Consider the following 22,881-nt stretch of genomic DNA (forward strand, 5'->3'; position numbering starts at 1 on the left):
TTTGTTTTAAAAGTAAGTATTTTGCATTTATCATAGGCTCTTCAGTCGTCGAGATCCAGAGGAGGATGGAATGATGAAAAGAAGGGGACGACAAGGTCCAAATGCCAACCTTGTTAAGACATTGGTTTTTTTCTTTCTGGAAAGTGAGGTTAGTTGATGTTGTTCATGTTATACTTATGTTCAAAACAATTTGGAGGTGGGGTTCAAATGATGTAAATCTTAAAATCTTCCAAGTATCACAATGAGTGTTGGATAAAATAGACTTCTACCAATTCCACACCAAAAAAAATTTTTTTCTATGTTAGTAAGATACTCAAATAGTATATTTATATGTAGTGCTAAGAGCATGAATTTTAGAGCCAGAAAGACCTGATTACCGATTGGGCTTCCCTACTTATTATTTGTATAACCTTGATTCAGTTACTTAATCTTTCTAAGCCCATTTTCCTTATAAAAATGTGGATAATAATTTCTTAGATAACGCCGAGATAATCCATGTAAAACTATTAGCACAGACCTAGCATTTTGTTAGTTCTCAATATTTGGTACCTGTGATTATTATTGTTGTTGCAGATACAGATTTACATTTAACATCAGCTCTTTTAGGTCTCCGTTAGGTTGAAAACCTACCTGTTCACCAGAATTTGAGAGGGCCCAACATACATTTTTAGTATATGTGTATTATTTAATCAGTGTTAGGGCCTTTTAATTAGATTTTCTAATTGTTTCTATATATAGAAATACAATTGGTTTTTGCATATTGACCTCTTATCTGCAGTTTTGCTAAATTCACTTTTTAAAGTAAGCTTTTAATAAAATTCTTAGTATTTTCTATAATATACAATCAACTCATTTGCAAATAATGATGATTTTACTTCTTCCTTTCCTACATTTATGCCATTTTTTCCCCAGCCTTACTGTACTGGCTAGGACATCCAGTAGAATGTTGAATAGAAGTGGTGAGAGTGGATAGCTTTGGATTGTTCCTGATCTTAGGGGAAAAGCATCCAATATTTCAACATTAATTACATTGTTAGTTATAGGTGTTGTGTAGCTACCTGTTATATGGAGGATGTTTCCTCCTATACCTCTTTTTGCTGAGAAGTTTTATTTATTTATTTATTTTTGGCTGTGTTGGGTCTTCGTTTCTGTGTGAGGGCTTTCTCTAGTTGTGGCAAGCGGGGGCCACTCTTCATCGCGGTGCGTGGGCCTCTCACTGTCGCGGCCTCTCTTGTTGCGGAGCACAGGCTCCAGACGTGCAGGCTCAGTAGTTGTGGCTCACGGGCCTAGTTGCTCCGCGGCATGTGGGATCTTCCCAGACCAGGGCTCGAACCCATGCCCCCTGCATTGGCAGGCAGATTCTCAACCACTGCGCCACCAGGGAAGCCTGAGAAGTTTTTTTTAATTTTATTGAAATACAGTTGATTTATAGTGTTGTGTTTAATTTCTCCTCTGCAGCAAAGTGACTCAGTTATACATACGTATATTCTTCTTCATATTTTTTTGTTATGGTTTATCACAGGATACTGAATATAGTTCCCTTGCTGTAGTAGGACCTTGTTGTTTATCCATTTTATACATAATAGTTTGCATCTGCTAATATCCCAGACTCCCAGTCCTTCCCTCCCTCCCCTCCCCTCCCCCACCTCCCCTCCCCCTTGGCAACCACAAGCCTGTTCTCTATATCTGTAAGTCTGTTTTTGTTTCACAGATACGTTCATTTGTGTCGTATTTTAGATTCCACATATAAGTGATATCATATGGTATTTGTCTTTCTCTTTCTGACTGACTTTGCTTAGTATGATAATCTCTAGGTCCATCCATGTTGCTGCAAATGGCATTATGTCGTTCTTTTTTGTGACTGAGTAATATTCCATTGTATGTATGTGTGTATACACACACGCACACATCTTTCTCTCTCTTTTTTTTTTTTTTTTTGGGCTGCCCCACAGGGCTTGCAGGATCTTAGTTTCCTGACCAGGGATCAAACCCGTGCCCCCTGCAGTGGAAGTGTGGAGTCTTTTTTTTTTTTTTTAACATCTTTATTGGAGTATAATTGCTTTACAATAGTGTGTTAGTTTCTGCTTTATATCAAAGTGAATCAGCTATACATATGTCCCCATACCTCTTCCCTCTTGCATCTCCCTCCCTCCCACCCTCCCTATCACACCCCCTCTACGTGGTCACAAAGCACCGAGCTGATTCCCTGTGCTATGCGGCTGCTTCCCACTAGGTATCGGTTTTACATTTGGCAGTGTATATATGTCCTTGCCACTCTCTCACTTTGTCCCAGCTTACCCTTCCCCCTCCTCGTGTCCTCAAGTCCATTCTCTAGTAGGTCTGCGTCTTTATTCCCGTCCTGCCCCTAGGTTCTTCATGACCTTTTTTTTTGTTTTGTTTTTTTTAGATTCCGTATATATGTGGTTAGCGTACGGTATTTGTTTTTCTCTTTCTGACTTACTTCACTCTGTATGACAGACTCTAGGTCCATCCACCTCACTACAAATAACTCAATTTCGTTTCTTTTTATGGCTGAGTAATATTCCATTGTATATATGTACCACATCTTCTTTATCCATTCATCTGTTGATACCACATCTTCTTTATCCATTCATCTGTCAGTGGACATTTAGGTTGTTTCCATGTCTTTGCTATTGTAAATAGTGCTGCTATGAACATAGGGGTGCATGTATCTTTTCAAATTATAGTTTTGTTTGGGTATATGCCCAGGAGTGGAATTGCTGGATCATATGGCAACTCTATTTTTTTAGTCTTTTGAGGAACCTCCATACTGTTCTCCACAGTGGCTGCACCAATTTACATTCCCACCAACAGTGTTAAGAGGGATCCCTTTTCTCCCCACCCTCTCCAGCATTTATTATTTGTAGACTTTTTAATGATGGCCATTCTTACTGATGTGAGGGGATACCTCATTGTAGTTTTGATTTGCATTTCTCTAATAATTAACGATGTTGAACATCTTTTCATGTGCCTATTGGCCATCTGTATGTCTTCTTTGGAGAAATGTCTATTTAGGTCTTCCACCCATTTTTGGATTGGGTTGTTTGTTTGATATGAGTTGTATGAACTGTTTGTATATTTTGGAAATTAAGCCCTTTTCAGTCGCATCATTTGCTAATATTTTCTCCCAGTCTGTAGGATGTCTTTTTGTTTTGTTTATGGGTTCCTTTGCTTGCAAAAGCTTATAAGTTTGATTAGGTCCCGTTGTTTATTTTTACTTTTATTCCTATTGCCTTAGGAGACTGAAACATTGGTGTGATTTATGTCAGAATGTTTTGCCTGTGTTTCTCTTCTAGGAGTTTTATGGTGTCTTGTCTTATATTTAAGTCTTTAAGCCATTTTGAGTTTATTTTTGTGTATGGTGTGAGGGTGTGTTCTAGCTTCATTGATTTACATGTGGCTGTCTAGCTTTCCCAACACCACTTGCTGAAGAGACTGTCTCTTCCCCATTGTATATTCTTGTCTCCTTTGTCGAAGATTAATTATCCATAGGTGTGTGGGTGCTGAGACGTTTTATCATGAACGGATGTTGAATTCTGTCCAATGCTTTTTTCTTCATCCCTTGAGATGATTATTTTATCTTTCATTACATTAATGTGATGAATTATGTTGATTGTTGTTTTGAATGTTGAATCAACCTTGCATTCCTAGGATAACCCCTACTTGGTCATGATCTGTTATACTTTTTATATATTGCTGGTTTTAGTTTGCAAATTTTTTGAGAACATTTCCTCCATGTTCATGCGGGGTGTTGGTATATATATATATTTAATTGTAATGTCTTTGATGGGTTTCGGTATCATGGTAATGCTTGTCCCCTAAAATGAGTTGGGAAGCTGTAGAACCTTTTTAAGCTTCACAGAATGAAGAGAAATGATTTAGTTATATATTGAATTGATAAGTAATCATGTATTTTGTATTTTAAGTAATCGTTACAACTCCCATTAAGTTACAATAAATTTGTAGTATATTTTATAACTGAGAGTAGTTCACCCGTGTAATACAGTTGGCCCCCCATATCTGTGGGTTCTGCATCTGTGGATTCAACCAACAGGGGATTCAACCAACAGTGGGTTGAAAATATTTTTTGAAAAATTCCGGAAAGTTCCAAGAAGTGAAATTTGAATTTGCCATATACTGGCAACTATTTACATAGCATTTACATTGTATTAGGTATTATAAGTAATCTAGAGATGATTTAAAGTATATGGAAGGATGAGTGTAGGTTATGTGCAGATACTACACCATTTTATATAAGGAACTTGAGCATCCTCGGAGAATCTGACGAGGGGTCCTGGAACCAATCCTCCTTAGATACAGAAGGATGACTGTATTGAGTCAGGTACTAAATATGCATGCATATAGTCTCTTCAAAAATAATTTTCATGTGAATGATTTAATGATTATTGTGAGAAATGTTACTGCCTAGCAGGGTTTACTTATACATAGCAAAGCTAAGGCAGTTCTTCTCTGTCCTTTCTTCCATTTGACCTCAAAAAACAAATTGTTGTTTGAGTTTGCACATGGTGCCAACAAAGCTTCCATTCTTTTGATTAAGGCTAGTATGATATTTGTCTAAGAGCACATTGCTCTTTTTAAATTTTAGTTACATGAGCACGCAGCGTACCTTGTGGATAGCATGTGGGACTGTGCTACTGAGCTGCTGAAAGACTGGGAATGTATGAATAGCTTGTTGCTGGAGGAGCCACTTAGTGGAGAGGAAGGTAAGGATGTTTAATTATGGTACTTTTGTTGTTAGATAATTTTGAAAATAGAGTTTACTTATTCCATTTCTTTATCTTTTAGCATTAAAATAATGATTCAAAGTCTTTGAATAATTTTGTTTTCATACACATGAATATTATGTAGAAAGATGTAGTTGCTGTCAATATTCCTTATTTTGTTTTATTATATTTTATTTTTTTGTATCTGTTCATATTTTCATTTCTCAAATTGTGGAGCAGTGTTTTACAGATTTGTAATGCTTAGGTTTAACTTGTTCTGATCCTTTTTGTGATATAGTAATGGGATTTTCTTTAGTACATTAGGTCAGATTCTGTCACAGGCAGAAGGAACTGTTATGTAATATTATAAATGGCATATAAAGAAAAGAAATAGGTTAACTTTCTGATTTTTTTTTTTCAGCGCTAACGGACAGACAAGAGAGTGCTCTGATTGAAATAATGCTTTGTACCATTAGACAAGCTGCTGAATGTCATCCTCCTGTGGGGAGAGGGACAGGAAAAAGGGTATGCCAACATATTTTCAGTATTCTAAATTATATGTCTCTTTTTCAATATGTTTTTTAAAGTTCTTATTTGTAACCATATAATCAAATTTTTGAATCTTAAATTTTATTTTTCAGGCGATCTTTGCTTATAAATATGTGTTAGAAGTAAATTTTAAAGCATTAGCAATCTGCGAAATCCATGTTCCTTCCATAAGATACTTTGTTAGTTAACTACAGGAGATGCAGTGGTTGACAGTAACTACAGGAGATACAGTGGTTGACAGTCCCTGCCTTTAAGACTGCATGTTGTGCAACATTTTAGAATGGTGTATTTGTCTGTTTTGGTTTATTTATAGATTTGCTTTCTTTTTCTTTTAATAAAAGTTAGAAATAAAAACAGGATAATCATTCATTAAAATGGGGGAAATTCCTATTTCCTGGGATTTGATTTTAATGCATTATTTCAAAGTTCACATATATTTGTATTGTAGACCAAAGTTGCACAGGCTTTCAAACTTTGTGAAGCACAAAAATACATTTTTATATTGTGACCTAGTACACATCTATATATATGTGTTTGTGTATAACTGAGACAATTTCATCAAACAATACTGCAACTTATGTGATGCATTCTATTTTTTCGTGGGTTTTTTTTTTCTTGTTTTTCTAATTGCTGGTCGTTACTTATGTTGAATTCATAACTCATGGATCATGGCACAACTTACAGTAGACTGAAATCCTACTCAATCCTATTATTATATAAGCTCCTAAACTACATTTCCTAACTGCTTCTCCTTTCATCCAAAGGTAGAGTTAGTTAATCTAACTGGGTATTGATTTTGTCTCTAGACCTATTCAAAGTGTTGCTATTTTTTAAAAATATAATGTGCAAGCTATTCTCTTTGTTACTTTTGGGTTTCAAGTTTTATAGTAGAAATTCTTGTATCCATCATTTAAAATGTCATTTCATTACTTATTTTGGATATCTTAACTTAAAGTTGAGCACCTAACAGTGTCAGTGGGCTTATTAATAAATACTTAGAAACTTTGTTGTGTTACCTTAGGTGCTAACAGCAAAGGAGAAGAAGACCCAGTTGGATGACAGGACAAAAATCACTGAACTTTTTGCTGTGGCCCTTCCTCAGTTATTAGCTAAAGTAAGTTTGTGTCAGTATCAGGAGTGTTACTAAGAAATTACAAGTTTTGTTTGGAAGTGCCACACAGAATTTTGCACTTATCATAATATTTACTTACCATTATTGTGATGTCTTTGACATGATTTTCTTTTTTTTTTTTTATTTCGAAGTACTCTGTAGATGCTGAAAAGGTGACTAACTTGTTGCAATTGCCACAATACTTTGATTTGGAAATATATACCACTGGACGATTAGAAAAGGTATGGTGTTTCTGTGTATAAAAAACGTTGAAGAAAAATTGTTAACTTAGTTCACCCCATCATATTGTTTATTTATATTTTTTGAAATATGTTTTTGTAACTTTTAATGTAAAAGGAAACCTGTATCTTGTATGCCATATATATTTTAGATAAGGTGGATTTAGAGAATGGCACTAATGAGGTTTCCCTTTGATTCATGCCCATATCCGTACCATCATTGCTAGCCATTATGTGACTATATCACTGATCATTTATGGAGATTAGGGGTGGGTAACTGGATAATAACAATTGCAAAATGAAAGCAGCTAATATCCATTGAATACATTTACTGTGTTCCAGGAACATATGTATTTATGTGTATTAACATCTCACCAACGCCCTGTGAGATAGGTAATATTATTCCTGTTGAAGTTGGGGAAATAAGTTTGGGTGGGTCAGTGCATTTATTATGACTAGAAGAACTTAATGTATGCCCTACTGGTTGTAAAGTTACTGTGTTTGAAGCTTTTCATCCCGGTTGTGTAGTCATTTTATGCCTATCATATATACACCTTAGTTTTAATGAAGAAAACTTTGATTTTGCAGCATTTGGATGCCTTATTACGACAGATCCGGAATATTGTAGAGAAGCACACAGATACTGATGTTTTGGAAGCGTGTTCTAAAACTTATCACGCACTCTGTAATGAAGAGTTCACAATTTTCAACAGAGTAGATATTTCAAGAAGTCAACTGATAGACGAGTTGGCTGATAAATTTAACCGGCTTCTTGAAGATTTTCTGCAAGAGGTATATATTACAAGTATTTTGTCAGCTGTGCCCCACTGCGCACCCCCCACCCCACCCCCCGGAACCAAATTAGTCACCAGTCTTGGTGATAATCCCTAGCAGTGTGTTGAAAAGTCATTCAGACTTTTTGTTCTATGATTCATCGTGATACTATTATTCATCCACCAAAATAGGAAGGTGGCAAGAATCTGCGACTAAGAGAAGGTGAAAGCAAAGCTAACATCTTTCCCCTTTTTTTAATTTAAAGAAATGATCTGGGAAGTTTCCAGGGTTTAGTTGAACAAGAGGCTGTTAGGGAACAGGGTGTTAACAGAACAGAAAAGTTGAGCTAGACTGTGGCCATGTAACCTCAAAAATTGGGGTGTTTCTTAACATTTTGGAAGTTTATTTATGGTCTTTTATATTATAAAGCCTTGATAAATTATAGCCACTGTCGATTTTGTTGTTTTGTTGTTCTGTTGTATTTCCAAAGAGGCTTAAGTGTGGTAGTCAAATACACTTGCATTTTTATTGTGATTTTTATCTTTTCTGGAAAGGTACACTTAACAGGATAATTGATTTGCATAAAGTAAAAAGTTGTGATTCTCAAATTAATGCATTTAGCCTTTTCCACATCACTTTGGTCATTAATGCTGCAAAAATGATATGGACTTTTGTAATTTCCAGTTATTTTGTTTAGCAGTTACTTCTTAAACTTTCTTATTTCTGTGTATAACATTTCATGCTTACTATGTTTTGCTTAATTGGAGGTTTGTGCAAATATGTTGATGTACAATGATCACATTCTTAAAAATTGTAATGGCTCTACTCTTAGCCGGATATGATTCTGATTAGGACAAGTTAGTTTAAAATCAAGCTATGGTTTGTTAATTAAGTTTAATTACTTACCTTGTATAAAAATTGATGGTGAAAAACAAGCATTTTTTTGAGAGACCTGGGGTTTAATACAGTAAGTTCAATAGTATTTTTTAAAATTTGTAAGTTTCTTATAGTGAGACTCATAAAATTTTCAAAAACTTAAGTTACTCTAAATTGGAAAGTTGATACCCAGAAAAAGGATTTAGTATATCTAGTCCTTATGCAGAGGATTTTTTCCAAATTAATTTTAATTGGTCTGATATATCTTTCTTGAGCACTATGTTTCATTTACTTAGTAGATTTTGTCCTTTAGGTATTATCTTTTATGATCTCTTGCTTGTCCTCTAATATATTTCTCTTTATTGTCCCAATGCATTTATTACGGTGAAAGAGTAGATGTCTTCATTGTTTTGTGTCAAGATCACTTAAAGGAAAAAAGGAGAATGTCATTCAGTTTTTCTCTCTTGGGTATAATGTATCCGTTATAACAACTCTGTGTTGACCCATTATTCTGGCCACCTTGCTTTAAATTTGGCCAGGTCTAAGTATTGAATGACAGAGTTATTTTGTGGTTTTTAATTAGGTTATTCTTTATTTTCAAGGTGTGGAAATCACCAATGTGATAGCCTAAGATTTTTCACTTTTGTGGTTATTAATGTTTAATATGATATAATTAACATTCATAGGGTGAAGAACCTGATGAAGATGATGCATATCAGGTATTGTCAACATTGAAGAGAATCACTGCTTTTCATAAGTAAGTTGAATCTTAAGGTTTCTGATTTCTTAAAACTGTAGCAAAATCAGAACCAACTTGCATGTTTTGGGATTATAGTGTCAAATTTTTTGCTGGATTTCTTGTGCTTTTGGGAAAAAAGTACTTGATAGAGTCATGTTGTGAATTGGGGAACAACAAATTATCAACTAATATACTCTTTAAAAATACACTTTTTTTTGTTGTTCTTGTGGGCGCATGTTAGAAAGTTTACTACATTTTACTTTAATAGTATTCTGTTAACAGTCAAGTCCAGAACAAATGTGATTAAGCTTAACTTTTTAATGTAACTTAATTCTTTTTTACAGTGCCCATGATCTTTCAAAGTGGGATTTGTTTGCTTGTAATTACAAACTATTGAAAACCGGAATTGAAAATGGAGACATGCCTGAACAGGTTTTTATTTATTTACATGTTACATATTTAACTTTGAGAAAGAAGACTTGTGACTTTTAAAATTTAACTGTGTTCTCTTTGTTCTTTTATAGATTGTTATTCACGCACTGCAATGCACTCACTATGTAATCCTTTGGCAGCTTGCAAAGATAACTGAAAGCAGCTCTACAAAGGTTTGTGGTGGTTCAGTGGCGTCTTTATTAAATAGCATTAACTTTTCAGCAAACTTAAACATAAGACATTTCAATAAAATCTTGATTATTTCTAATCTACTATTTAGGCATGTGTACTTTTAAAAACAGTTATTTGTAGTTTGATGTATATTCAGTGAAAGAACATTAATATGTTTTGTTTAGGGTATGATTCTAAATTTTAAAAATCACATTTCTACGTGGCATAATTTATGGATTTCCATATCATTCTCAAAAGTGCTGGGTACATAAAGAACTACAGATTTTGTAAATCATGACCAAGAGCCTTTGAAACTTACAGATACAGCTATTGGGTTGTATAAATTAATTATTACAAACCACCTGTCCCTAGATCTTATGCCTTGTATTGTTTTGGGATCTCCTTATTCATACTCAGGATCTCTGTACTGATGTTCCAAATTCATGATAAATCACTTTCTGGTTGAGTGTAATGTGCCAGCTACTAGGTCATAGAACTTTCGAATTTTTATCTGTAATGGTAATCCTTGATGTGTTTAGTAATTGAACTAAACAGTACTGCCTTTTTCATTTGTAAATTAGAAACTTAAACTTCGTACTTGTAGTAGTAGATGTTGCCTTAAATATTATTTGGGCACATTTTTATAAATATTAAGTAATTTCTGTAAGCTATAGAATTAGCTGTTCATAGTTATTTTCCTCAAAAAGGAATCCTCTTGATAATCATTTTGTTTTGCATAAAATCACAGAATAATTTTAGAATTTTTTTGAGGTTTTTAAGCACAAGATGCAATTATATCTACAAATGGATATTTTCCCCCTTGAAAAGACAATGTAGTACTGTTGTTAAAATAGTGTACTTTTTGTCAGACACCCAAAAAGTTTAATTCAATATCAAGCTTGTAGTAGGAACAGTGACTGTATTAGCAAATATGATTGCTCACCTAAATCAAAAGCATTGAGTTAAAAATTAACATGGGAAAAAAGGTAATACTTTTAGTAGAGGAAAGAGGGTAAAAATGGTTATTAAATGCAAAAATTATTTCTACTGAAGCTTGGTTGAGTTTTCTTCACCAAATCAATCTCTACGTTAAACCTGTTTTTATTTAACTTGTCTATTACATATACCAAATGTGTACTGATACTCTATCGTTTGGCATCCAGTATCAGGAGACGGGCCAGAGGTTATGCCTTAAATAAATTAGTGTGGCTGATCTTTATAAAGTAGTTTTCTATTTTAAATTAACTGGTGTAAATATTTAGAAAAAGAAAAAAAATTCTAAAAAAAATTTAGAAAAAGAAAAAAAAGATTCATCCTTTTAGTGTAGGTTTATGAGACACTTAAAATTTTTTTTTTCTTAAGTGGAGTAATACCACAAAACTAATTTTTCTTTGGTCCCTCTCTGTTTTTCAAAAGCACAACCACTATCCTACAAATGAAAAATGAAACATGCTGTCCCTTTTTTATCATTTATTTTATTCCATTTATCAGTCGGCCACCCATCAAATTACAAAGCGAGGATGGAACATAAATCTTTACTTGTTAAGCATTCTGAGGTAGTGGATTTATATGGATAGCCATATATAGTCATATAAGTTTTCTCATTCTAAAGGACCCAGATCACGTAGGATATTATCCGTTAATATACCTGGTATTTTTTTTTTTTGATAAAATTTTATTCTTATATACAGATGCTTTTTCTATGTGATGATATTTGGCTTTGAGTGAATATTCTAACACTCAGCTTTGTGAAAACATATATTTACTACACTACCAGTATTTATATGTTCATTAATGATATGCATGTACTAATAGTCTGAGGATTTTAAGTACTAGGCCTACAATATTAAGTACATAGTAAATTAAATGTATTACAGAATGAACAGAGAAATGGAAATTGAAAAAGGCTGAGTTAAAGATGATATAAACAATATTTTTAAATGTCAGCTAATTATCATGAATATACCTGGTGTTTTTAAGGCTGCAATTTGTTGAGATTTTAAAAGTGGTTTTTGTTTTCCTTTTTGATAAATAATAAAGAATTTAAATCTAATGTACAAGCAGAGTTAACATAGTTAAATATATGGTGATGTTTTATGTAATTTAAAATATCTTAAATACTGAATGAGTTTTTAATACAGTATTTTAAAATGCTCATGTTAAATTTTTTCAAGGAGGACTTGCTGCGTTTAAAGAAACAGATGAGGGTATTCTGTCAGATATGTCAGCATTACCTGACCAACGTGAATACCACCGTTAAAGAACAGGTTAGTAATTACTATAGATAGCAGTCTTTTGTAAGCAACCCTGAATAAATATCTGAACTAATATAGAAAATTTAAGAAATACTGAAATTGGGCAAAGTAGAAATATCTTGTATCTGTATATATACCATGCTCAAAAAATAGATTAACGTTAATTCCATGTGGAGCATTATAGATTACCCTCATGTTGCAGTTATTCTGTGTTATTGTTTCTTTATGCCACACATGGTAAACAGACCCATATATACAAAGTAGGTGTATGCAGTTACATAAATTATTCCTGAAAGCAACAAGTATAACAGGTATGCCTCAGGGAGGAAAGGTCCATCTGGTTTTGTTATCTCTGAGAGTATTATCAGATGTTGGCATTCCTGCCCATCCCGATTGTGTGGGTTATTTTTTCTTGTGTGGACTTCGAAATAAAAATTTTAATCACTTCCGTCTTCAGAGTGTTACCTTCCCACCACATATGCCCTCTTGATTCCATTGCTGCCAAGCTTCTCAGTCTGGAAATACATTGTTACTTGGTGCCATGGGTAGTTTTCCCATCTGTAAAATAACTTCTGATCCTGGGACCAAGAGCCTATTTAGTTTTGAACTGTAACAATAAAGGACTTGGGACATTTTCTTCTCTACAATTCAGATAAGAGGGACAAACTTTCAGAAGGTAGTAAAATGAGTTTATAGTTAATGTCTTAGAATAGGATTTCAATGAAGTATACACTGATCCAAACTTAATATATGAAGTATTACTTGATATATTTTCATAGGCCACCAAGATACTCAGCTTAATATTCCATATTTCTTACAGTGTTAGCACATAATTCCTTATGGGTTATTGTGTGTAATCTCCTTTATATATAATCTGTTGTTTAGGCCTTGGAGATTAATTATTTGGTCATTAAATAGCCTGTGTATTAGTCTTCCTAACAGCTTCCAGGAATATGTCCTGGTTAGCTCACAAGACCTGTCAGTTCACCTAATTAGTAAATGTCACCATGCTTATCACTGTGTATCCTTACTGTGTATGTTGCAAAAGCTTTTGTAAACTCAGATATCTTGATAGGTATAAATTATTACTATAGTAGTAAAATGAGAGGAAGAGACCAAAAGAAGAGGTAAAAGCATAGAGGAAAAAATAAATGTGGTTAGTTCCAAAAAGGCAAAGCTATTATTAAAATCTGCTTTGAGCTCTATATTATAATCTGTCCTTCTAGTAGTAGTCTTCCATTAAATGTAATTTTCTGTTGACTTTGTGATCACAAAATTTTATTTTCCTTATCCCTTCCCAACAAATAATTAAATTTTTTCCAGTTACCTTCTGACTACCTTTACCAGTGTTTGACTCTATTTAAAACTCCTGGCAGAGTTTTTATAAAGCTCCTCAAGATATAACTTCATCCAAAAAAAAAAGATATAACTTCAGCTTTATTGCTTTATTTATTTGTTTGTTTGTTTGTTTATTTATTTATTTAGCTGTGCCAGGTCTTAGTTGTGTCACGTGGGATCTTTAGTTGTGGCATACGAACTCTTAGTTGCGACATGCAGGATCTAGTTCCCTGACCAGGGATCGAACCCAGACCCCCTGCATTGGGAGCATGGAGTCTTAGCCACTGGACCACCAGGGAAGTCCCACTTCAGCCTTATGTTTATTATACTGTCAGGTTTGCCTGATGATTAGTAAGCAGACCCACACTTGGTTATGTTTTTTTTACTTAATCATCACACATACTGACAATGAGAGTGCTTAAAAAGTCCTATAGATTTTGTGATCTCTCTTCTAAGAGATCTTCTAGGAGATATTCATCTTCTTGGTATAAGTGTTTTTCTTCCATAGAAGAAAAGAATGGTACCAGGTTTTATACATTATTTGATATTTGAGAATGTATACCATGAGACATTGTGGTGTAGTGTAAAGGGTGGGGTTTGGAGTCAGAAAACCTGAGATTGAGTCCTGATTGCATGTTTTGATGATGTTAACATATTGTACAAATCACTTAAAAAATTAAAAGAAAATTGCTGAAAACTAAAAAGAATATTTGTGAAATTATCTTGCAGTTAGTAAATCACAATGCAAATATCAGTAGTTATTGTTGAAAAAATTACACTCTTCACCTTTAAAATCTTAGGAAAATACTAGACATGGCTTTTTCTTGTGAGTTTCAAATATAGAAAGTTGGATTTTATTTCCACATTAAATATGTAAGTTACTTGTGGCAGTTCGTGAGAAAATTTGGTTTATGGCATGCTATCCTTTTTTTTTTATTTTTTTTTTATTTTTTTTTATACTAGGCCTTCACTATTCTATGTGATATTTTGATGATCTTCAGCCATCAGATTATGTCAGGAGGGCGTGACATGTTAGAGCCATTAGTTTACACCCCTGATTCTTCATTGCAGTCTGAGTTGCTCAGCTTTATTCTGGATCATGTCTTCATTGAACAGGATGATGACAATAACAGTGCAGGTAATTTTATTGCCATCTTTTTGTTAAATCTGTGTATCTACTATAAATCAAATTTAATTAACAGCAATGTAAAGTGTTACACTACTGTTTGATATTTTATTCTTAAAATGTGAAACACAGGTACATTTTCCAGTGCAATTTGTGTTCATTGCTTGTAACATTGTAAAGACAATGTGGTATCACAGAGTATAGGCTTTGGAATCAAATCTTTGTTTCTCACTAGTTGTGAGCTTGTTTTTCTAATTTGTAGCTGCCTTACAGAACTGTACAAGTTAATTAAATTGAGCAAAGTGACTAGTATAGTGCCTGGGCATGTAGTAGGTAGGTACTCAACAAAATTTACTTCTCTTTCCCCTTAATCATTGGTAATACCAATATTCAAGTAATTAGAGCAGGATAAAGTATTTCTATAAATGACCTTTTTGTTGTATACTTTCATAGCATAATTTTTCTGTAGAAGTCTGGGGCAGTATAGAATGTTACAGGTAAATAATCAAACCAGCCTTGCCTAGTGTTAAGTTACTCTTCGCACCCTAATTGCATACACAGATGCCTTACTTGAACAAGAAATCGTGGAAAAACAGTATTTGGTGACTTCTTCTGGGGTGTTTTTTTTTTTTTCCAATTTGAAGTTAAACTTGAAGGATATATAACATCAGTATGTGTATGTCCATACATAAACTGACACATCACTGCAAAGCTTTAACTATATATAATTCTAGACATGGCTTGTAGCTTATTTTTTATCAATAGAGAGCTTTGTTCTCAAGTATTAAAAACTTAACCAGAACAGAATTGATGAGAAACCTAAGTAGCCAAAACAGATATCAAAATCCATGTACTAAAGTTTATATACTTAGAATTTTCCACCATTCACTTTCAGCTCTTGGTTTAGTTACACTTTATTTTTAACATTCATTTGACATTTATTGATCAGCAGGCAGTATACTAGATGCTATGAATATAAAAAAAATGAGACATGGTCTTTTCCTTTAAGAATTCAATTCAAGTGGAAAAGACGTATCTAAAAACAAGTAATTATAATGTAACTTGATAAGTAATAGAGGTAGGTACAAAGTGTTGTGGGCATGTAGAGGAAGTTCTAACTGTTCTGTAGGAGTCAAAACACCATTGAAATAAGCTAACATCAGAAATGGATCCTAAAAGATGAGTAGGAGTTTTTAAAACTTCTATAGGAAAACATAGTTATATTCCCAAAACTGATACAAAATTGGTTTTGGTCTATAACCCTTTTGTTAGTTGGGGACTACCTCAACTTCATTTAGATCATAGGAAATAGGAATGAGAATAAGCTTGCCAATACTCCTAAATTTTCTGGGAGCTTCCTGGAATTACACTTTGTCTTACCTCCTTGGACTTCGTGTTTTTCTATTTCCACTTTAAAAATGAAATGTATTCCAGTTCTATGGAAAAGAATAAAATGTAACACATTTGTATATACCAACCACCAGCATTTGTCAAATTTTGCTCTGTTTCAGATTTGTTTTTTAAAGGAATAGATAGATACAAAAGAAGCCCTTGTTTGTATCCCTCCCCATCCCATTATTCTTTTTCCCTAGAGATAACTGCTATCCTGAATTTGCTGTTCATCATGCCTTTGCATTTTAATTTTATTTTACTAGGAATTTATGTATCTTTTAACAATATATAGTTTATTTTCTGTTGCTAGCTTCCACATAAATGGTATCATGTTGAACATTTTATTTTTCATCTTGCTTTTTTGAGTTAACGTTATTTGTGAAATTTGTCAGTATTGACATGTGGTTATAGCTTATTCATCCTGACTGCTGAATATTATGTGATATGAATTAACCACACTTTATCCATTTTCATATTGACGAACATTTAGGTTGTTTCCATCTTTTTTCCTATTATAAATAGTGTTACAAAAATGTTCTTATACTCATCTCCTTGAGCACATGTGCAAATGCTTTTCTAGTGTACAGGCATACCTCCTTTTATTACACTTCGTAGATACTGTGTATTTTTACAAATTGAAGGTTTGTGACAACCCTTCACACATGTCTATGGGTGCCATTTTTCCAACAGCATTTGTTCTCTTCATGTTTCTGTGTCTTTTTTTGGGTAATTCTTGCAACATTTCAAACTTTTCCATTATTATTATATTTGTCATGGTGATCTGTGATCAGTGATCTTTGATGTTACTACTACAACTCGCATGAAAGCTTAGATGATTACCATTTTTTTAGCAATGAAGTGTTTAATTAACATATGTACATGTTTTTAGACATAATGCTATTGCACACTTAGTAAGACTACAGTATAGTGTAAACAGAACTTTTATATGAACTGGGAAACCAAAAAATTCATGTGACTCATTGTAGTATTCCCTTTATTGCAGTGGTCTAATCAAACCTGCAATATCTCCGAGGTGTGCCTGTATACCTGAGTGGCATTGCTAGATTATATAGTCTGTGTGCATCTTAAACTTGACCACAAGTTGCCAAATTATTTTCCAAAGTGGTTTTATTCTTTTATCCTCCCACCAGCAGCATATGATAGTTTCCATTGCTTTTCATACTCATCTAACCCCTGGTATTGTAGACCCATGGTTATTTGATTTGTTAGCCCACATCAGACTAGAAGGGGAGAATAAAATAGGGAATGCTTCTAGAGGCACTGGCAACACATAATAATAATGGCAACTGACACTGTGAAAGGCCCAGTGTGTTAGACACTTCTCTAACATTCTTTAATCCCCACAAGAGAAAACGGTGGCTAATTTTTGATAAGTGAGAAGTGAAGAAACCTAAAAATCAGGGCTCAAAAAACTCTTAATATCTGGGTAACTTAGTCTGTAGGGGGAATAAGTCTGTATCCCTCTAGTTCCTGAGAACAGTACCAAACAATGATTGGAAACAATATTGTATAGAAATCCATTATAATCACAGAGTCATTAAGAAAAAGTTAGCTTGTATGTTCAGTGTACTCTTTTAAAAGAATGAACAGTACGTTTTAGGTGTCTAAGCAAATGACTTTGGCATTCTGGAATAGGCACTTTTGATAACAGAAACTTTTCGGATGGTCTGTCTTAAACAAATTCCTATTCTTAAAATTTGGTTTTTACTTACTAGCAGTTATCAAGGATTATCAGAGACAGGGTGAAATAAATACTTGTTTAAAAAGAGTTCTTATTTTATACACAGTATTTTTTATGTAAGTAATTTCATTTGTAAAATTTGTCAAGAGGAAAATTCTTTGCATAGCTTTTTATGTAAAAGGCTTCATTACAATTTTATGCACAGTATCAAATAATTTGAAAATCCTTTGGCAATACTTGGAGGCTGTAATCCGGCTTTCTCAACTGTGAATTTGGAAATAATTTTGTCCCTTTGATAACTGAATATCAAGATCTCACATAATGGATCAGAACAGATATATGTGAAGTTACCTTAAAAAGACAGAATGGTTTCTAGGCCAGTCTAACTGAATATCTGTAATATGTATAAAGGAAGTATCTGTCAATAAAAGTTGGGTTTGAGGTTGGGTGGGGTCATCTTTAGAAGGGATAGGAGAATTTCTGAGGTTGTCTGCCCCTAAGGAAGAAAGAGCCTTACCCAGCAGATACTGAATATGCAGGTCTCATCGTCAAGCTATCCTGCTAGGGAAGTAGATTAATGTGTTAGGCAAGCTTAGCCTGATTTCACTAAACATCAGTTCCTCTCACTCACTCCACTTGTTCCTGTTCCATGTTCACTAAACAGCCTTCTGATTTGACGTCACAAAAATTTTGTGTATTGGAATAAGTGGGCTGGTCATTCATGAAGATATTGAGTGATTATAATTTTTATTTTATTTAAATGTTTTTTCCCTAATTTTTCAAATTCTCCAAAATAAAGATGTTTTATATTGAATTTGATACACACACACACACACACACACACACACACGCACGCGCGCGCACACACACACACGCATAAGGCTGAAGTAAAATACAGATGGCTTAACGTTGGAAACCTTTTTCCCCAGATGGTCAGCAGGAAGATGAAGCCAGTAAAATTGAAGCTCTGCACAAAAGGAGAAATTTACTTGCAGCATTTTGTAAGCTAATTGTATATACTGTGGTGGAGATGAATACAGCTGCAGATATCTTTAAGCAGTATATGAAGGTAAAGTTGAAAAATGGATAGCGAGATATTTTCACGTCGCTTTTATGTTTGGTTGCCATTGAATTTTTTAATAGTAAATTACTTTTCTAGTGTAAAAGAAATCTCTTAAAATATTTAACATTTTCAGTAAATTTTCTCATACCTCCGATCCTCCATTAATGGACATTTTGGGTTTATTGAGTTCATTTGTGTTTGGAATATTGCAAACAGCTTGTCTTAGGTTAACTGTCACTAATAGAAATTGCTTTTGTGATTTAGTTTAAAACAGCAGGATGGTGTCCCTCCCCTGCTTGATGTAACATAAAAAAGTATTTAGGAGTCAGAGAACTAGATAATACAGTTTTGGCTTGGTTGCTATGCAGCTTGTGACCTCGAGTAATTCAATACCTTTTGTGTCCTGCGTTTCTTCATCTGTTCCACTGTGATAGCTAAGGTTCCTTAAGCTCTGAAAATCTGATTTGAGTCACAGTGGGTTATTCACAAATTGTCATAAATATATGTGAGATTCTTTAACTTTTAAGTAGTAGTAGAAAGGATATTGTTGATTGTACTAACAGAATGTGACTAAATACGGTGTGATGATTTTTCTGTAATCCTTTTTCAAGTAAAATCTAATTATAAATGTACACATTTTTTAAGCTTTTGCTTTTACAGGATAAAATATGTAATACATTTATCAAAACCTAGTTAATTCTCTCTTCAGAATACTTTCCTATGTGATAGAACCATTAATAAAGTACTTTGGAACTTAAGTTATTTGGCCTGATACTTGTTAGATTTTTTTTTTTAAACTAAGGTTGTTTTTGAAGTCATTTTGCACATTTTAAACTTTTAGACTTAGGTATTCTAGATTAAAGTCAATTTTGTTAGTCATATAGGGGCATGGTTATCCTGTTATCTCTGGTAGTTGTTAATGTATGCATTTTGAAACAAGATCTTAAATTAGAAAAAAAATTCCTGTGCAGTGTGTAATGTAAATGCCAGATACAGTAAGTTTTCTTTTAAATGTTGTTAACAGGCTGTTAGTTTCTATAAGCCAAATCAGTAAATTTGGAAACTGCTCGTGAACTACATGCCATTAGCAATGAATAAGTTATGAACGTAACTGATTACATTCATTGTCTTAATAGTTCACAAAGAGCACAAGAACTTTGTTTCTGTCCTTTGTTTTATTTCTGAAAATCTGTATAACTTAATTATTGTTAAACAATATACCTCCTTAAAACCAACTGTGGAGCTTAATGTGATTAGATCTTAACTGTCTGATGTTTCTGAATTTACTGATGTTAGGGATTATGTGTTTAAAGATTATAATGAAGTTTTAGTAACATTCTTTCGTGTCTTTGAAGGCATAATTCTAGCCAGATAACATTCTTGTGATATGCTTATGTGACTAACCTAAAATTAGTCTTATTGTCCAATAGTTTTAAGAGACAAAGACCTAATTTGTACAAATTTCTTTTCTAGTATTATAATGACTATGGCGATATCATCAAAGAAACAATGAGTAAAACAAGGCAGATAGACAAAATTCAGTGTGCAAAGACCCTTATTCTCAGTTTGCAACAGGTAAGACATGAAGAGTACCAGGTTTAGGCTAACAAAATAAGCACTTAATAGTTTTCAAGGTAACAGTTGAAAACTGGGCAAAGGATGCAATAGACAGTTCATGAAAGTGGAAATGAAAAATACTCAATCTCACTAGTAGACATTGTACAAGTGAGATCATTTTTTGCTCTGAGACTGGCAAGATTGGCAAAACCTATAGCCACCTAAGGTATGGGAGAAACAGGTTCTGTCAGCAAGGTATATTGGTTCAACCTTCCTGGCAGGCAGTTTGGCAATATATGTCAAAATTTATAATGTGTATGCCGTTTGAGGCAGCAATTCTACTTTTAGAAGTTCATCCACAGTGGTAAATAGGATAAGTTTGCAAAAATGAGTGTAGAAGATTATACGTTGCAAAGTTATTTATAATAGCAAGAAATTAGAAAATAATCCAAATGCCTGTCAATAGGATATTAGATGAATATATTGTGTAGTATTTCTCTGCAGTGGCTGTTGTGTAGCGCTTAAAATTGGTGTAGGTCTGTATTCATTAATTTGTAAAGATCTCTACAGTATATAGTTTGAGAATAAAAAAAAGATTGCAGTATAGCATCTCTATAAAATTGTGCACATCTCTGTGTACCTATTTGGAAAAAATAATCACCAAAATGTTAGCTGTGGTTAACTTGCTTTGGTAGGTTTCAGGTGAATTTTACTTTATTCTTTGTACATTTGCACATGTATTTTAATGAGCATTTATCAACCTTATAATCAAAATGCACCAGTCATTTTCATTTTGGCAGTGTCAAGGCATGTTTAATTAGGCAAAAATCATTTGCTTTGTATACTTTTGTCTGTAGAGACCAAATGCATGCAGAACATAACCCAACCCATTTCACTTTGATAAACTTTCTTGCTTTTTAGAGATCTAGGTATGAAAGTTCTTAATTTCATTTGCATATTTTGATATTCTTTATTAAAATTAATAGAATTTAAAAGGTTTTAAAGGCAGCATTTAAATAACTTTTGCTGTAAAATAATAGCTGTTTGCTGTAGAAAGTTTAGAAAATATTATAGGAAAACTAGAAAAAATACAACTTATCCTTAATTTTTTTCACTTAACAATGTTTTAATTTTTACCTTCCTAATCTTTTTTATGCCTACATGAAATCTTATTTTACAAAAATAAAAAATCATATTGTGCATTGTCTTGAAATCCTGAATTTTTCCTATTAATAAATCCTGAACACTTTCATGCCGTTAAATACTTTCCTCTGCATTTTTAATGACTGTGTAGTATTCCATTTTATAGAGGGACTATAATTTAACCAAGATCTCTTCTCGTTTGATGTTGAGGTTTTTTACAATTCTTGCCATTATAAATAGCACTAAGACAAACATTTTTGTACTTATGTATTGTATACAAATATTACTGTTATCATTCCTTTTGGATAAAGTCTGATAATAACAATTACTTACTCAAAGGGCATGAAAATTCTAAAGCTTTCACTACACATTGCCAGATTGCTCTGTAGAAAGAAAGGTTATCTCAGTTTATGTTCCCAGCAGATCAGTGCCCATTGCACTGTATTCTTAAGTAGTAGCCATTATCTGTTAAAAATCTTGGCAGCTTGATAGTTGAAAGATTGTATTTTGTTTTGCTTTATGATGAAAGTTCTTGATGTGAACATCCATCATTTAAATGTCAATAAGAGCATAGTTGTTAGTTGGTTTCCTTTTTCTTTATATTTTTATATGCTATTTTAATATCCAGTTAATACCGGCAGAAAAGAATTCTGTCATAACTAATCTAAGGAGTTTCTAATGTCAATAACTACCTCTAGTCTGAATATATGAAGTGCTACAATTTTGGTCATTTGTATCATGTTTTTAAAAATCCATGTTTTAGAATGAAGTACAATGCCTTATTTATAGAACATCAAGTATATTTTAAATATAAAATGTAGTATTTTTAAATTAGATGTTAATAATCCATAGTTATTAAAAAACTTTAACGTGCTTTCTTTCTTTCCAAACAGCTTTTTAATGAAATGATACAGGAAAATGGCTATAATTTTGATAGGTCATCCTCAACATTCAGCGGCATAAAAGAACTTGCTCGACGTTTTGCTTTAACTTTTGGACTCGATCAGTTGAAAACGAGAGAGGCCATTGCTATGCTACACAAGTAATTTCCAAATATTTTATTCAGCTCTTCTGTTTGTTAATCATGAAGTTTTTTTTGTATCTTGCTTCTTTGTTTAGAATAACCAAGTTCAATTGATGCTTTATTAATTGTTTACAAATCTGTGGCATGTCTCCTTTCTTAAGAACCAGTTATAGTGCTATCTCTGTTAACACATGAATTGGGACTAAAACACCTTTTATAGAAAAGTCTTTGCTTTAATTAAAACCATACGAAATCTTTATAAATTACGTGAAGAAAAGCAACATATATTCATCAGGTATTATAGAATCTCTTTTAACAGTTTTTGTCATAATCTCTCTTGCTGGGTAGATAATTTTTTGAGATTTGATTTCTTTGTTTCAAGTTTTCTGTTTCTGGTTCTGTTCTCTATTTTGTAGTGACCTTTTCTCTTGTTTTGAGCCACAATCTTTATTTTGTCTGCATGTTTTCTTTGCCTTATCAAAATTGGAAATCATCTGATTTTATTTTAGGCATGTAATTTAGTGATCAGTTATACTTTTAAGTATATTTTAGAGCTCTAACATAACCAACATGTGGTTATTAATACCCTTTATGTCTTTATTGTGGATAAAGAGCCTTGCCTTTGGAGAAATCAAGAGGCTTGGG

At 33.1% G+C, this 22,881-nt stretch overlaps 1 protein-coding gene across 6 annotated transcripts in view; it reads left to right on the forward strand.

The window, feature by feature from the left end:
* STAG2 (STAG2 cohesin complex component) overlaps window positions 1-22,881 on the forward strand; it is a 117,428-nt gene that overhangs the window by 75,431 nt on the left and 19,116 nt on the right. For all 6 annotated transcript variants that reach the window (XM_082377022.1, XM_082377026.1, XM_082377025.1 and 3 more), the window contains 14 exons: window positions 37-148; window positions 4,628-4,745; window positions 5,167-5,270; window positions 6,316-6,408; window positions 6,558-6,647; window positions 7,233-7,436; window positions 8,981-9,051; window positions 9,378-9,465; window positions 9,558-9,638; window positions 11,811-11,903; window positions 14,193-14,367; window positions 18,379-18,518; window positions 19,986-20,087; window positions 22,106-22,254. In XM_082377022.1, coding sequence (XP_082233148.1) covers window positions 37-148; window positions 4,628-4,745; window positions 5,167-5,270; window positions 6,316-6,408; window positions 6,558-6,647; window positions 7,233-7,436; window positions 8,981-9,051; window positions 9,378-9,465; window positions 9,558-9,638; window positions 11,811-11,903; window positions 14,193-14,367; window positions 18,379-18,518; window positions 19,986-20,087; window positions 22,106-22,254 — 1,620 coding nt within the window. The remainder of the gene's footprint in view (window positions 1-36; window positions 149-4,627; window positions 4,746-5,166; window positions 5,271-6,315; window positions 6,409-6,557; window positions 6,648-7,232; window positions 7,437-8,980; window positions 9,052-9,377; window positions 9,466-9,557; window positions 9,639-11,810; window positions 11,904-14,192; window positions 14,368-18,378; window positions 18,519-19,985; window positions 20,088-22,105; window positions 22,255-22,881) is intronic.

This window comes from Balaenoptera borealis (assembly GCF_965194805.1).
Source record: "Balaenoptera borealis genome assembly, chromosome: X".
Lineage (NCBI taxonomy): Eukaryota > Metazoa > Chordata > Mammalia > Artiodactyla > Balaenopteridae > Balaenoptera > Balaenoptera borealis.